At 39.5% G+C, this 17,407-nt stretch overlaps 1 protein-coding gene across 1 annotated transcript in view; it reads left to right on the forward strand.

Annotated features, from left to right (window-relative positions):
• The window catches only part of SUPT3H (SPT3 homolog, SAGA and STAGA complex component), a 540,026-nt gene that overhangs the window by 426,154 nt on the left and 96,465 nt on the right, over positions 1–17,407 (forward strand). Inside the window, exons 7-10 of the mRNA XM_047101640.1 lie at positions 6,590–6,665; positions 11,849–11,961; positions 13,241–13,348; positions 16,908–17,075. Of these exons, the coding sequence (XP_046957596.1) occupies positions 6,590–6,665; positions 11,849–11,961; positions 13,241–13,348; positions 16,908–17,075 (465 nt within the window). The remainder of the gene's footprint in view (positions 1–6,589; positions 6,666–11,848; positions 11,962–13,240; positions 13,349–16,907; positions 17,076–17,407) is intronic.

Consider the following 17,407-nt stretch of genomic DNA (forward strand, 5'->3'; position numbering starts at 1 on the left):
TTGTATTCAGTTGTATAATTCAGAGACAATCAGGATTTTGAGTTGGCTCCCTAATTAATTCAGTAACATTCTCCTTTCTCCCTCTTGCTCACACTCACTCTGTGAGAACATATATCCAGACCTATGCTGTTTCTCTGTGATTTTCTGCCTCTTGAATAACTGCTTTGATTATTTTTGTGTGTGTGGACATTTACTTCATGACCTCCAGTAGGCCAAGCAAAGTTAACTCAAGAGGAATTTCTTTACATTTAAATTCTCTTCGTTTTTAAAAATGTTTTTTTCTTACTGTAATTCACCTCAGGAAAAGTTAAAACAGTACTGAAATGTGTGACTGAAAAAGTAAAACTTACCGGCAATGCTACCCCCAGGGATAAATACTACTAAAATATAATGTATATGCTTCCAGACGTTTGCACATGTGTGTGTGTTTTAATCATAAACGGGATCAAGATACGTGCAATTCAGTTTTCAGCTTGCTTTTTTCAGTTAATAATAAATACGTCCTCGCAGCTACAACCTTTGAGGGGAAACAAAAGTAGAGCACATAGAAAGTGCAGGGTTGTAATACTGTCTAGAAGAACAAATGTTCCAGGAGAGAGATCAGTGTGACCTGGGAGCTTTTGGGAAAACTTCCTAGGGAAGGTGGTGCCCACGCGGAAAGGGAAGGAGCTAAATGCCCTGTGGAAGAGGGGGGAGGTGGACAGCACAGTCATGGCAGAGGCGCACGGGATAGCAACATGGCGGATGTGACAAAGGGTGACCTGAGTACCACAAAGGTGTTAGGTTTTAGTGAGGACATTGCCGGCCTATAAAGAATGAACCAGATTGTGGCTGTATTTGGAAGCCCAGCGTCTGAGCTTAAATTTGATGCAGTGAGTGATCTGCTGAGAGCCATTGTTTGAGTGTATGAGGCAGAAGCATGAAAGCAGTGTGGGGATAGAGGAGGGCCTGCTATGGTAAGGTCTTGCTGTGTGCCAAGGCCTTTTCTCCATGTTTTTATTTATAGTTGCCGTACCCAGATGGGTTGGGAGAGTTAAAATATTTGGGAGGAACCAGCCAGGAATGAGTTGCAGTACTCTAGGCCCAAAATGGTGAGCTTTGCACTTGGGTGCAGAGGTAAGGAAAATCTACCAGGTGGTTTGAAGGAGACTCACTCGACTCCTGGGTAGGAGGATCCACTGAATTACAAACTGATTCAGGGAGGCCAGTGAGCACTCAGCTGGGTACCCGGTTGACTGCAGCAATCCAGGTAAACCCTTTAACCTTCCTGAACCTCCGCTTCTCTATCTAGAGTGAGTGGGGGATATGGCATCTAAGTTTCTTCAGTATTCTGTGGTGTTTACTGATCTATTCATGTCATTCTGCAGATGAACCACAACATACAGGAACACGCATACACATCCCACAAGCTGCATGTTTTCACATTGCTGGATTCTACTGCCCGCCGTGCCATTTGCGGTTTTCAAATTCAGCAACCAATTCCTGTTTAACATGAGGTAGTTGGTAGTGGCTATTGGCACTTCGCCTTTTCCATGCAGAAAGGACTTTGCGTTTCAGTGGTAAGACTTCTAAGAGTAATCAAAGTTAAGATTTTTTTAAAAATCCAAGGTGGAAGTGAGAGCAGATAAACTTTCATCTTGGTTTCAAAGTTATGCTCTGTGATTCTGTATCGCTGGAGAAAGATAAATGTCATGTGTCTTGAGAAGCCGCCAAGAGATATGCCAGCACATAGTTTCTCTAACCTTTGTGGATGCTTCAGCGAAAGCACGCGGAGAATTTAAATGAAACTGTGTGCTGCGTAAGTAATCCAGCCTCATACCTCAAACTGGTATAGACAGGGGCAAATGGTGATCATCACTGCTGAAAATATTTTTCCAGGACACAAGCAGTTTCATGTTCATTGAAATGAGAGCTCCTCACTGAAAATTTAAATTAACAAATGTATACTCAGAGTCTGTTTTGTTAAGGTAGTGAACAAGCAAACGAATCATACTGGCTACTGCATCTGTAGGGATATCTGCTTCCCTGTTTTCATTTAGGTAGGACCCAAGAAAATGAGTTCATCTGGCATGGAATTCTGCCTTCTGAGTTTGTTTTCCAATAGCCAGAAAAGGCTGTTAACTTCTTGGTAGTGAAATGAATGACGATTAGCGTAACTATGCTCTCTTACCTTTTTGAAGAGCCATTCCAGTGAAATTTTAGAATATTGTTGCGTGCTTGGAAAAGGTTAGGAATAATTCTTCCGAAAGTGATTTTTCCATGTATGCCCCTCTATGGGAATATTTTGCTAGATTGTAGTACTGGTAAGGTCTAATTTCTTAAAAAGCCTCTAGCATGTACCATAAACCAAGGACTGGGTAGAATTGACAGATAAGTAGAAAACAAATTGGACTTGTAGATACAAGAGCATGACTAATCCACAGATGACCTTACGTCCATGTGGCAGTCTGAGATCAGGAGCACATTGTGTAATTTGAGAATATCCAGGATGAATAAAAGCTGTGATTAACCTGCCATGATTGTTCAGTGATATACCTCACAGGAGGATGTCTAGGACCCAAGTTTTACTTACTAGCTTTATCAACTCTATGCTTAAAAAGCTGTTTTTTTTTTACTTCTCTAAAAAAAGATTGTTTTTTACTCTCTAGAGCTCAGTGTCCTCAACTGAAAAATGGAGCTTTTACAACGGTTTATTTTAAAGGTTATCGTGCTGCTCTCTGTACAGAATAAGCATTGTTTTTCTGATCACGCTGTTCTACAGGGCTTATGATTTTCCCTCTTGCATCTTTTCCGGTGATTCCTACAGTACCAGGAATAGAAGAGGACTGTCAGTGTGCACTCAAAGCGTGGATTGCAATGGGTGATCTGAATAGAGGCAGAAGGACAAGTGGAATGAGAACATTACAGAAAATTGGAGCCAGCTTATTTAATAAGTTGGCCAACGTCTTGATTTTTTTTATGGGACTTTGGCTTTAAAAAGCCACCTACCCTCTCTGGAATTTGGACAACTTGATTACAAGTATTAACAGTTCCTGATTTTAGATCAGGCAACAAGGATCTATATGCATTTCTTTTGCCTCCATCCATCCATCCATCCTCCTGCCCACCCATGCAGCTAGCCAGTGACATTTACTGGGATCCAGGTAAATCCAAGCTAAGCACTGACCAATGCTGAGATTAGAGAAGTAAAACATAGTTAACTATCTTTAAAGAACACAGAGTCTATGAGGGTTAGATATTTACCACCTTTCCTGATTTTAAGGTGACAGTGTATAGACCAGAGATAATATAATCAGATGTGAGAGATTTGGGCCCTTTTATAAGGCCACATTTGTCCCTTTCTTTCGGTTTATTTGAAATAACTCATGGGGAAGAGAGAGGAGTAGACGAAAATTAGCGTGATGAGCATATCTGAATCATCCTCAGCATCCTGGACTGCCAGTCGGTGTCTCTGATTTCATTTTGAGCTCACTTGACCATTCTGTGAATAGCACACATGCACTGTGTCACGTGACATTCAGGGACATTCATTGGTTTTAGTACAACTGCTTCCCACCCTCTTTCGTGTCACGGCACACGGAGAAAGCGATCGTTTTGTGCCACACTGCGGTAAATGGACAAGGCAGCTTACAACCAGATACCGGCCTGGGGGTTCTGCTGCCTCAGCCTCCTGCACATTTAGAAGGTTGAGGGGAAAACAGGATGTCTGCACACCTGTGATGTGTTTGCAGCACACCTGTGCACTATCAGGTTCATTACGGTTTGAACACTCTGCACTTGATTATCCCCGGGTTATGCCTTCTTCGCTGACCCAGGACCTTATTTAATTGTATTTGGGCATGAGCGCTTTGAGCACATTACTAATGGTGGCCACATGATATGGGTTAGTAAGGGGAATGTATAGACTTTAGAGGATTCCAAAGAAAAATATTGGGGGCGCCTGGGTGGCACAGTCGGTTAAGCGTCCGACTGCAGCCAGGTCACGATCTCGCGGTCCGGGAGTTCGAGCCCCGCGTCGGGCTCTGGGCTGATGGCTCGGAGCCTGGAGCCTGTTTCCGATTCTGTGTCTCCCTCTCTCTCTGCCCCTCCCCCGTTCATGCTCTGTCTCTCTCTGTCCCAAAAATAAATAAACGTTGAGAAACAAAAATTAAAAAAAAAAAAAAAAAGAAAAAGAAAAATATTGGAGTAACACCATTACTGTAGGTTGGAGACAACTTCTTATAATGAAAATAGGCTGGCTCCGGAATTGGCAGTCCAGGCCTGCAGTACTAACTTGATGACCTTTGACAAATCACTTCTCTCTGAGCCTCAATTTCCTTCTCTTTAAGATGAGGGGGTTTGAACAAGGTGAACTTGAAGTCATCCTCCAGCTCTGATATGCCATGGTTTTGTAGTGCCTGTGCATCTTTGCTGTTAAGTCAGCTGCTCTTTCCTGAGTGTGTGCTGTATGCTGGGCACTTGGTCGGTGGCTTTCTGCTCACGGCCAAGGGCCAGCTTCACGGGGCTCTAAAGCTTCAGTGCTAGAGGAATTGAAAGCAAACTTAAGATACTTGATGAAAAAAAGACAATAGACCGTGAATCAGGTGTCCGAAAGGAATCGACGCTAGCTGTAATAATTGGAAGTCCTCCAGTGTCTTTTCAATGTAGCTCGGGATCTTACATCAAATGCCTGGCTTGATTAAAGCCCACAACCCTGGAAGCCTGAGCCCCTTAGGATGAGTGTTCCTAACTTCCGTTTCCAAGAATACATATTCAGATGCTTAATGATCAACCACGCAAGCATCTATAGAGAAACCAAATCTTGATTGTCCAGCTCGGTGGAAGGAAAGTTAGTGTTAAGAATCCCATTAGGAATTTTCTTTTTCCATTATTTGTCTAAGTCCTTTCTGTTTAGCATGTGTTGGGTGGATGAAGCTGCCGAGCTGGAGAGCAGCAGAGAAGACATACAGGAATGCGTAGATAATCAAGGACTAGCCACATCACGGCGATGATGGTCATTTGCCCTGATCGTAGGCTAAAATGGTAGCATTTGTTCATTTCACGGAGGTTTCATTGTTGAATTGTCATGGTCAGAAATTCTCTCGGAGCTAGAAATACAAATGTATAGTCAGGCACTGACAGCGTTATGCCTTAGAACCTTTTTTTTAATAAACACCTTATATTCAAAATTCTCCCTTATTTCCTACTGTCCATTAGCACACGTTTACTGAGTCATGTGTCAGGTACGCTAAAAAGGACAAAACCAAATCATGCATTCACATATCAAAAAATACTTCTAAGTATTGAAAAATTCAGCCAATAATACATCCTTAAGGAAACATAATGTTTCAGGTATGCACTGCACATAATGTACATAATGTGTGCATGCTGTTTATTAATACATGTTCAAAAAGGATACTTGAACCTAGAGGGTAAATAAAGAAGTCTGGGTTTATGTCAACACGTATATGTGTTTGTATGTATGGGGTCAGGAGAGATGAGGAAGGAAAGAAGAGAGGGAAAGAAAAGAAAAAGAGAAGCAAGGGGGAAAAAAGTCAGTGGTCTTAGAACCACAGGAGCTGGTGAATTTTACCTTAACTCCCACCACCCCATCTGTCTTTTCTGCATGGAGCAGCATTAGTACACGATTATTCGTCCCATCAACAGATACATCATCAGAATTCAGTTGACCACTACCCAAATCAAACAAAATGAAAAAACAATAATTTCAGTTTAAAAAAATACATAAAAACATCCAGACGTTAGCAGTGGTACTTATGTACTCCCAACTGTGATAAAGAAAACTTGCTGAGAGCCCTTCCAAAGCAGAAAAAAACTAAAATCTCAGGGAATTTTTTTCCTTTACTGGCCAGAATCTCATTCCAATAAGTACCAGCCTGTCTCATTTCAAAATGCTTCCCTTGCCAAGGAAGCGGAAGCGGTCATATTCTTTCCCACCGAACTATGGGTGAATTATAATTATCCTACCTCTTGTGGGACAATGAAGCAGCAAACATCTGCTATACTGAATCAAAAACCCACGAATGAAACTCTACCAAACTGTGAATCATACCTGGACTCAGATTAAAGGTTTTGTGTTGTGTTTACCTTTTTCTTTATTTTCTTTGCAGTTTAAAATATGGATGTTAGCTCTGGCTCTGTGTTCTGAGGGAAACTATATGGATTCCATTCATTGACTCCAATTTTAATATTGCAAATCCCCAGCTCTATGGCAATAGTTGGGCAATAATGATTAACAGTTTTTCTGTTTGATTTGTATCATCTTCTCACGGTTTTTCCTTAGATGGATGGTGATTAAGAAAATTTAGAAGTACACAATCTAAGAAGTAAGATTCTTTAGGGTTTTTTCCTTCGGCTATAATGACACTAACAGAGGAGAAGAAAATGGTATTTTAAACTTCCAAAAGACACAAGCTTCAAAACTACAGTTAACATAATTTTATGTATCATGATATTTATGGTAGTACTAAACTGTTTACTTAAAGTCAAGAAAGAAAAATGGAATTTCATTTCTGCATTTTAGCCAAGAAAACATAGACAGTGGTCTACTTGCCCTGAAACATTGTTTGTGTGTCTCTTTATCTGTTAGAGAGCAGAAAGGCAAACTCGAATTATGGATTCAGCTCAATATGCAGAATTCTGTGAAAGTCGACAATTAAGTTTCTGTAAGTAAATGTTTAATTTTGCTTCATTATATGTTTAAGAGATTATGTGTTACAGATATACTAAAGTATGACGCAATCTCCGTTCCTTAGAAATTGGTGAATTTAATATATGCATAGTTATAACTATTACAGAAACAACCCCTGCATTGTAGGGGAGTCTATAAAAGATTTTACCCCACTCTACTATTTTGTAATTAATAGTCTTAAGAGGTTTTAAAGGGTGCTGGTAATATACAGAGAGCCATGTTAATTATTCACATTACTTTTAGTCAGAAAAATTCCATTTTCTTTAACGTTCCCACTTTAATTTCGTTTCCAGTTTCTTAGTCATATTTACACTAGTATTGCTGATTGTACTTGACCCACAATGGACTGGAGTAGCACAGTCATGACATTTAAGAGCCCCCAATATTAATAAATACCAGGCTTTCCATTTATTTATGCATACTCTTATTACCCCAAAGGAACGTATCAATAGTCTCTTCCATTTTTGTGTGTAACCCCCTGCTGTAACAGGCATTCAGTGTGAGCCAAATTCATTAGTCCATGCTCTTGTAACACTAATAACCTAGTGATAAATTAAGTACTGTCCCGTCATTGCACACAAGCTTACTAAAAGTACAGAAAAGCTCGTGATACATAGCGGGCTCAATTGTGCAGCAGACATCCTCACCACAACAGTTCCATGACTAAGACTCTCGGGGGGAAAGGTCAAAGAGTAAGTGTGATGAAAAGTCCGGTTAAAAATCTGACAGAATAGCACATGACCCTGGTCTGAGGGATTATAGACACAATGGTGTCTTTAAATGGAAAAACTGTTCTGTGGTCATAATAACAATGCATTTGATTTGAAAAAAGAAAATGAGAGCTTCATTTCTAGATCACCAAGTACAAATAAATGACACATTTCCAACAGTGTCCCATGTAAATGTCAGTAAAATATAGGAAAACATGTTTTGGGAGCTTTTTTGTCCTAACTAAATATACTTTGCAGTCTGACTAACAGTTTGGCATCCTACATCTGTGAAGCATTAAGTAAATGACACTTCAGATCATGGCAATTTCAGCAAATGAGAGGTTTTTGTATTGTAATTTTTAGGTTTAAAAATGGCATTCAAGTCTTTTATAAGTATAAATCTCCAGTTTATAAAGTAACGTTTAGTGCTATTGAACTATTTTTTAAAATCGTATTTTAAATTTAATTCACTTAAAGCAACAGACGTGCTATTTCACACTAAAACAGATAGCCACCGGAGCGTCCTCATACATCTTATGTTTGGAAATCGGACTTTTAACAACTCAGTTTTTTGTTTGTAACTCAGTAATAATGAATATTTTCCCTTTCTATAGAATATACTTATAGCTTAGACATAATATTATGCTTAATTTTTTTAAAGAAGATGGATTTGGGCATTTAAAAATATTTCTTCATATGATGCCCATAGGTGCTTCATTATGAAACCTTAGTGGAAGACTCTGTTTTATATGCCAGAGTGCTGTGGTTGGGAATGCTTAGTCCAGGTGGGTCGGCACATTTGGAACTAATACCCACACTGGTCAGAATGGTAGGCTTTTTTCATTTCTACCCTTCTGATAAATTACCAGGATATAGGAATTGTGATCCAGCTGTATGTGTCTTCTTAAATATTTGATCTTGGCATTCACTGATTGGGACTACTGATGCATTTGTAAATTAACAAGTATAACTTTTCAGGCTGAAGGTAAGTTGCAGAATTGGGATACTGATCAAATTCACCAACACTTTGGTTTTTATATTTATGTAAGTTAGATAGTCATTTCCCTTAAAGTCTTAACATCTGATATGAACGTTAGTTCACAAAGCTTAAATTTAATTATAAATTGATAAATCTTTTTGCAAGCCTTTCCTTTCAACCTTTTGTTTCATATATGAATTTTGTAAACAAATACGTAGATTTTCTTTTTAGTCAATCTGAGAATCTCCTTGTATTTTAATTGATGATTTTAACATATGTGTGTTTAATTACTTATACTGTTGGGTTTATATATGCTGTCTTTGTGCTTTAAATTTACTTTTTTATTTTGCTTTTCCTTCTCCTTTTCATTGTTCTGTCAGATTAATTAGATTTTCTTCACTCCATGTTTCCTCAAACAGTTTGTATAGTGTATATTCTCTTTCTATTATTCTAGTTGCTATCCTTAATTTTTTAATATGCATCCTGGACTTAAATTTTTTAAGTTGATCATTAGTAAACATTCCTTCTCAGCCTAATTTTGTTTTTCCCAAGGCTCTGTGAGAGCTTAAAGCACTCATTTTTGTCTTAAAAATGCTTTATTTTGCCCTCATACTTAAGTGGTAGTTTAGTCGGGTAGGAAATTGTGGGCTAGTAGTTATTTGTTAAAACAGGATAGCATTGTCTTTTAGCCTCTGTTGTTGGTAAGAAGTCTCTGTCCACTTGTCCTGTGTTTTCCCTGTCGGAGAAACTAAGAGAATGAAGGTCTGACCTCCCAGCGCTCTGGTATATGGGGAAATGAAGAGGCTGGCCGTCCATGGCTGATCAGTATATATGTACAGGAGGAAAGAAAGAAGGAATCTCTACTACAGAAGATTCCAGGGAGGACCAGGCCTTCTGAGGAGGATTATTTTCAATTAATCCAAGTAGCAGTAATTTTGAAGAGATTGAAGTCGCAGAAGAACTTCTTCAGAGTGGAATGAGCATTAGAGGGGGCACTAAGGGAAGGATCAGAATGGCAAGACTGGGAGACGGTTGGGGTAGAAATAAGGAGATAGTATGCAGGGATGCAAAATGGGATATTGAGAGAAACTTGAATTTTTCTAGTGATTGATGATGAGAAAGATAAAAATGTGTATGAGAATTAACTAATCTTTAATTCCCCGTATGAAGTTATTTTAATTCCAGCACAGAAGACTGATAATCCTAGGAACTTCTGACCTTTGTTCAGGATTCTGTTGAAATTGTTGATCAATTTCCATGATTACCCTTTCTCCTGATACATTGAGAAGAGGAGTAAAGGTGAAGGAACTCATTCATTCTGGTGCCCCCCACCTCTCGATGGAAAAAAACTGTCATGACTGGGGGTATCGGTGCCTCTTTTGCTGGTATTTCCCAGCAATACCCTGGGAAGGTCTGTCGCTGAAGCCATCCTTCTGCAGCTGACAGGGAGGGAATTATCTCAGGGAATCTTCACCTGTTGTTGGAATAGCAGTAACCCACAGTGGTTTTATGGGACCTCTGTGCACCTTTTTGACATGGAAAAGTTGAGACCCTACCCTTTAAAGAAGTATCATCTTTCATTCATTTGTTCATTCAGTTTTTATCTAGAAATATTTATTTTGAGTCTGCTGATGCCAGGCACTATTCGTATTCTAGGTGCTGGAGATAACAGGGTGGACACATGGTCCTTATCCCTGCATTCTCAGAGCTTAAAATCTAGTGAGGAAGCCACCAATTCTGTTGCTTGGGTGGACAGATCTGATGGAATGCTGGGAATTATCCCTTCCCTCTCTTAAATCGCTTAGAGCATAGTCACAAAATACCTGTTTCTGTGTTCCTAACAACCTGTCAAAGGGAGAAGTGAATATGGTACCTTTTATTGATTTTGCCAAATTGCTGCCTGTTAACTTGAACTTCAGAAGTATTCCACAGATGTTACACAAGTGTTTGGGAGCTATTGCAGCTCGCTAGTTAGATGGAATGTTGCATGTCAGAGAGTAGGTGGAAGATTGGTTACTTTGGGGAGATAGTTTTGAGGGGATTATCATAATTCTGCCACAGTTGACAGCTTTGGATATACACTTCGATAGCAAGACTTCATGTCTTCTGTGATTTATTTACAAGAAAACTCTTCTGTATGTGGAATTCATGAAGCCTGTATCTGTAAAGATCCAAACATCATGCTTTGAGTGACCGTTAAGGGTTTTAATAGACCCGTGGGACCAGATTAACCAAAAGAATAATCGGCACAGATTTCTTTACCATCACTCTCTTCCCTGTTGATTACTGGTTAAATTAGTAATATCTAATAAAGGCCCTATGTCAGGTTAGACTCTGCCTCGCACTGTGGCAGTTTAGAGATCTTTACCGGAAGGTTCCTCATGCGCTTGGTACCGTTAGGGATGCAGAGAGAGAGACCTGATGCGTGGTGTTTGCCTGCAAAAAATCTTCTGATACGGTTTCAGAAATGATAAGCGGGCATGAAAGGGTATCTGATGATATAAGTGTTCAGTAAATGACTGTGTGGGGAAGTACACAGTGCAGGCAGGATCCGTGTGAGTGAAGAAGAGAGGCGGGATGCCATTCCACAGAGGGAAAGGAGCCGGGATGAACAGAGAGAGGGTTGACTCAAGGCCAGGTGGCATTTCAGTAGGCACTGGTATAAAGACAGGCTGAAATCAGTCTGGAGGTTCGGAAAGTCAGGCTTAAGAATTTGGACATCTGCAGGCATAAACTTTTTCTATTTTATTCTGTAACTGCAGGCATAAACTTTTTCTATTTTATTCTGAATTTGTGACTTTGAGCCTGTTCCAGTAATAGACACATTTTGAAATGTATCGCAAATTCAATTTCTGTACGTTCCCGTTTTCTTTTTTTTTTAATCACAGGTTCTTTCTTGCAGGAATTTCTTTCCACAAGCATAAATTAAAGTTACAATCAAGCGACCCCTTTGACTATTGTTAATACATGAGCTATGGCCAACGGTGACTTATTCTGACACTGTGAGAAGATCTGAACATTAAGTCATCTCGTGTACTGTGTTATGTAGCACTGATACAAAATGCAAAGACCCAAATGCATGAGGAATTTCTCGGGGCTTGAATATCCCGACACTATCATTAGGGCTTCGAAAACATAGCGTTTTAGATGCATTATTTTTCAACGTTTATTTATTTTTGGGACAGAGAGAGACAGAGCATGAACGGGGGAGGGGCAGAGAGAGAGGGAGACACAGAATCGGAAACAGGCTCCAGGCTCTGAGCCATCAGCCCAGAGCCTGACGCGGGGCTCGAACTCATGGACCGCGAGATCGTGACCTGGCTGAAGTCGGACGCTTAACCGACTGCGCCACCCAGGCGCCCCGGGATGCATTATTTTTCAAATGTAATTTCCATTTTGTGATGGTAACATGAAGTATTAAAACGCTTTAAAAATTAAATTTTCGATATTTATTTTTTTGATGGCTAGCCAAAAAAGCCTCCAAATTTCGAGACTGGTTGGACTGCAGCAGTATGGAGATAAAACCCAATGTTGTCGCTATGGAAATTTTAGCATATTTGGCATATGAAACTGTGGCACAGGTAAGAATTATAATATCTGGCCTAGCAGGCCATTCATGACTGCTTTCTCCTAATCCCTGTCCATGATCAGGTCCTCTACCGCTACTCTTCCAGGAATGAGAACAGCCATGAGTTGTATCCTATGGCAATCTTGCCATTTTCTGAAATTTCCTTCAGTTATGTTTCTCTGTATCCTCAACTCTGGTGGGTGTTAGGGTAAAAGTGGCTGTTTGTTACAACTTGATCCTAACCCGAAGTTGTGTATCCCTGCATACTTTTTCTCAACCTTGAATTCTAAGGACACATCTACCTTGTTTAGAGATTATTTTTGAGCTTTGAGAAATACCTTTCTAGTTATGTACAGTCTACTGAGTGCTTACCAAAACCTGAGTCCAGAATCAAAGCATGGTCCTTTGACCACAAGCATCAGCCTCTCCTGGCTGCTTGTTTAAAATGTTAACCCAGAGGGGCGCCCTGGAGGCTCAGTCGAAGCATCCAACTCTTGATTTCGGCTCAGGTCATGATCTCATGGTTTGTGAGATGGAGCCCCATGTTGGGCTCTGTGCTGACAGTGCAGAGTCTGCTTGGAATTCTCTCTGTCTTCCTCTCTTTCTGCTCCTCTTCAATCCGTCAAAATAAATAAATAAACTTTAAAAAATAAAAGAAACTAATACAAGAAAATAAAACATAACCAAATTCGAATCTCGGTATCTAGAGCCCAGAAATCTCTATTTTAAAATGCTTCCCCTAGTGATTATTAAATACAATCTGAGAACTACTCCCCTAGAAAGTCAGAATATATTGTTTCTTTTTTTTTCAATAGCACATGTTTATTCAGTAAATTTGGCCTGCTGCATTAAATTGCATTTATGTTTTACTGGATAAAAATCATCCATACTCTTGATAGAATAAAAGCACAGTTTAGAATATAGCATATCTAACCAGTTTATTCATTTCATTTTTCTAATATGAAATTTATTGTCAAATTGGTTTCCATACAACACCCAGTGCTCATCCAAACAGGCGCCCTCCTCAATATCCATCACCCACCCTTCCCTCCCTCCCACCCTCCATCAACCCTCAGTTTATTATCAGTTTTTAAGAGTTTCTCATGGTGTTTCTATTCATGGATAGGTCCATTTTCCAGTCAATGAAAGCATATGCTCATGTGCACAATGCAGATTTTTAGGCTCACCGTATGATCAGTAACATTTGGAATGGATTGCTTTTAGTTTCGCCACTGCATTGACATTGGTGGTTCTTTCCAGTGATGTGACTTCTTTTCATTACTCTGATCTAGTTAGTGGACCTGGCTCTTCTTGTGAGGCAGGACATGGTAACCAAGGCAGGAGACCCCTTCAGCCATGCCATTTCTGCAACCTTCATTCAGTATCACAACTCTGCTGAGGTGAGTAGCAAAAAAATCTGTCTTTGACACATCTGTGGATTTTTCTCATGCCTGGTGTTTACGGTAGTAATTCTTTGAAAAAGACAACGTAGGAATGTATAGCCTTCAGTCAGGAATCTGAACACACTCAACTTTCAAACAGAGATTTTCTGAGTTCCTACTATGTTCCAGGCCCTAACAAGCCACTTAATACAATTATTTGCTCACCTTTTTCTTGCCTTATCTAGCTTCCCTAGCCCTGCAGCGAAAGAGGGATAGTTGTAGACCTCCCCTCGTTTCCATGGGAGGTGAACAACCGGTTTGGGCCTTTGAACAATGTTGAGAATAGTTCTTTATTTCTTTGCGCCTCAGAAATGAGACGATCACTATTATTCGTGTCCTAATAATTCCCAACATTTATTGATAATTTTACTTCCCAGTTATTGATCCAGCTCTAAACATGATTTAAAGAAGCATGGCTCCACTTATTCTCTGTGTTCAGATTGGCCCTTGTCTTGTGAGGATCACATCCTTTCATATCCAGTTTATGTGGCTGGGACCCCCACTTAGGGGACTATAAAATCTTGCCAGACTTTAAGACATTGTGCAATAACTGTGTACCATTCTTATTATGAAGATTCTCTGTAAGCAGCATATACCTGCAAACCAGAAATGTGGTATTATCTATTGAATGAATTTGCTAATATGTAACTTTTTTTTACTAGCACAAACAGCAATTTCATATAATTCAATCTAATAACCGGATAGAAGGCAGCAAGGAGGTTAGGTTAACATCTACATGTATAGTTGTGAAGTGAGCTTTGGATCAAGTTGGGTGAAATACATAACCTGAAAATGGCTAAGCCCCTTTGAGAATTTGGCAAAAACTATAAACCCTGTCTCTGTAAACATATTCACAAATTTTATATATAATTCAGGGTGTTCAAAGACCCTCTGAAACCATTCTGTGGATCTAAGGGATCTGTGAACCCTATGGACCCCAAGTTTAAGCATCTCTGCTCTTGGATGCTTAGAAAATATATAAATATATATGCCTATATGTCTTATTATCCGTCAGAAGATTGACATCTTTTTATTCCCCTTGGAGGATCAGATTGGCTTGGAATCCAAGTAGAAATTAAAGTGTTTTTGCCCATTACAAATCCTTTTTTTTCTTCCTTAGAAAAGATCATACATCATTATCAGTCATCATACTTTAAAAGTCCCTAAAGCTTACTCAGTTGATTTAAACACTTTGTTTTCTTTACGTTACAAACCCAAATTACGATGTCAAAGAACACCCTTTAAAAATATCTTTGGTACACGTTCACTTTATGAATATGTGTATAAGTATGCTTTTCATTAACATCAGACAAATTTGTTGTAACATTTCTAATTGAAGAGATTTACAGTGAACATAACAAGCCTAGTTTTCCCTTAACATTCAAGGGATTGCTTGCATGGCTAGGAAAACTCTTTATTTCCCTTCTTTCTTGGTTCTCCAGGGTGGCCAAGCTGCCCTGGGCAACCGCTCAGCAACCACAGCTGCTGCTCCCAGCTACCCAGTAGTTAAGAAAAATGGCCTGTGTGTGCTCGGTTTCCCGGGCTCTCTGGGAGGCGGGAGCATGAGTGTCGGAAAGCATCCTGACTAAATATGTTAGCAAAGCCTCAAGCGTTTCCCTGGCCATCCAGACACCCCTCCTCCTGTGTGACTGGTGGTCAAAATGAACATTCAGAGGGACTGGAAATCTTCCTGCCCTTTATTACCTGACGAAACACAGAGAATGGCCACTCTAAAGTAGGATTCTTCCTCATCAGTGTTACAAACGAGCAACCAACATCAAGGGCCTGCTTTAAAGGGCTTTTTAACAAATTGGGTACAAAGGGGAACCCCAAAGACTGGTATGATCTGTGTTCTGTAAAACAAACAAGGAAATGAAGAACAAGCAAACAGACAATTTGAGATTGCATATGCTAATTTCCAAATGAGTGCCGAAGACGGGAAGCATGGAGGTAGAAACAATCCCTGACTGTAGAGAAGACTTCAGAGAGGAAGCTGGTGTTGAGGGAAGATAGGACTTTGACAAGATGGTAAAACTGGGGAGAATATTCTAGGCCTCAGAGGCAGCATAGGTATAATTGTAGAAGGGAAAAACAAAGCTGATTAAAATATTCAAGCAAAGGATTCATTGAGGAAGAGGAGGAGGTCGGATTAGAAAATTAAGCCTTAGGCTCTTAGAGTTAAGGAAGAGTTGAAGGGTTCTTGGCTCCTAAAGGGTGATGAATTCAAATGGGTGTTTTAGGAAGATCCAAATGGAGGTGCTACGTGCTTTGGATTGGAATCAAACTCTCAAGGCATGGAGTTAATACATAATACATTCTATTTTAATGACTGACATTCTTGAACCCTAGGCATATAAGGAACCAAGCTAGTTATGCTTGGGTTCTCAGATTAGCATCTTTAATATGAATTGAAGTTAATTTTTAAGGTTTTTTTCCTAACATGTGGTTTATGCAAGCAAGCAGAGGTCTCTAGGAGTTACCTTGTTTTTCCTAAGAACAACTCATGCCAAATTAGCCTTATTCTTTCTTGTTTGATAATGTTCCTAGGCAGCCAAATCAAAGAAATATTTCTGAAACCAATACGTGCATCTCAGCCAAACATTTTACAAAGTTTAGCTTAATTTTTTTAAATATGGAGAAGTGTAGGCCAGCAGATAGTATGGTTAGTATAGGTGGTGGGATAAAGAAAATGTGGACTAATAATACCATATGTGAAAAAAAAAAAAAAACTTCTAGGCTTTTATTGGCCTGTACATTTCTTAGGAGCTAATATTGTGATGTTGCTGATAAGGAAATTTTTGTGTTTAGTTTCAGTGTTTAGGTACCATCCAATAGGAAGGACACTGACACAGTAGAGGATATCTAAAGGAGAGTTATTAGAGGGTGAAAGAACCTGAAATAAGTGGTTGAAGGAATGTGAGCTAATTTGACCTATAAAAGAAAAGAGGCTATGCAAAGTGACAGTCCTCAAACATTTGAAGCACTTCCACATGGAAGAGAGAACAGACCTGCAGTCATGGCCAAAGAAACCAGATAGAAATGAGGGATATTATGAAAGAAGGAAGGAACTAGAAATGGAAGGAGCTAGAGGTATCTACAGTGACCCTCAGGCACTGAGTTTGAGTCACTGGTAGAAGGCTGGTCACACTGATACAAATCATGTCTGGACAGCGTCCGGTTTGGGGGGGACTTCAGAGGTGCCTTTTGAGACATGTAAGTCTGACATGCTGACAGAACCTCCAAGTAGAAATCTCTCTATCTGACCGAATCAACAGAAATTTCAGAAGCTGTAGTAGACAGATTAAGATTAAGCTGATCAGACAGATTAAAAATTTAGACTATTTAGACTCTCAGGGGCAAGACAGGGCACCATTTCTGTGCACTAGATAATCATACCTTGTGTTTTGATACTTGTAAACCTCAAGAAGTATTGAATTCAGGAGGTATTCAACCAAATTGAATGTCAGTAGAAGTCCTGGTCACTTGATTTCAAAACCAAATAAATCTCTTTGGGCAGGGGTCTAGCATGAAGTCCTACCCAGAATCTCCTGAGACCACACCTCCTCCCACACCAACAGCCCCATCATCTGGGTCACAGCACTCAGGGAAAACCACAGCAGGATCCCTTGGGAATGGGAGTGCTGGACAAGACTTGACTAAAACCAAGCAAAGGAAAAGAAAAAAGGTCAGTGATAATTTTTTTTCTTTTTCCTTTTTTTTTTTTTTGTTTTTTTGTTTTTGTTTTTCTGATGCAGAGCAGAGAAAGGCTTGTTGAGTTTGTTTCAGAGGTCTGGAAAATGTGCTCTGTTTTGCTCATCATTCAGATTTTTAGAAACAACCAATTTATGCTTGACCATACTTAATGACTTCTACTGAAACTTTCGTAACAGGTTTCTTCTGCATAAAGCAAGATAACGATTTTTTTCTAATATTTTATTATAAAAATTTTCAAGCGTAACAAAAATATTAAGAGAATTGTAGAGTTAACACCATATATCTGCCATCTAGATTCTACAG

The sequence above is a fragment of the Lynx rufus genome, unplaced genomic scaffold (genome assembly GCF_022079265.1).
Source record: "Lynx rufus isolate CCGP_SWC_20201006 ecotype Redwood Valley unplaced genomic scaffold, mLynRuf1.p SCAF_6, whole genome shotgun sequence".
Classification (NCBI taxonomy): domain Eukaryota; kingdom Metazoa; phylum Chordata; class Mammalia; order Carnivora; family Felidae; genus Lynx; species Lynx rufus.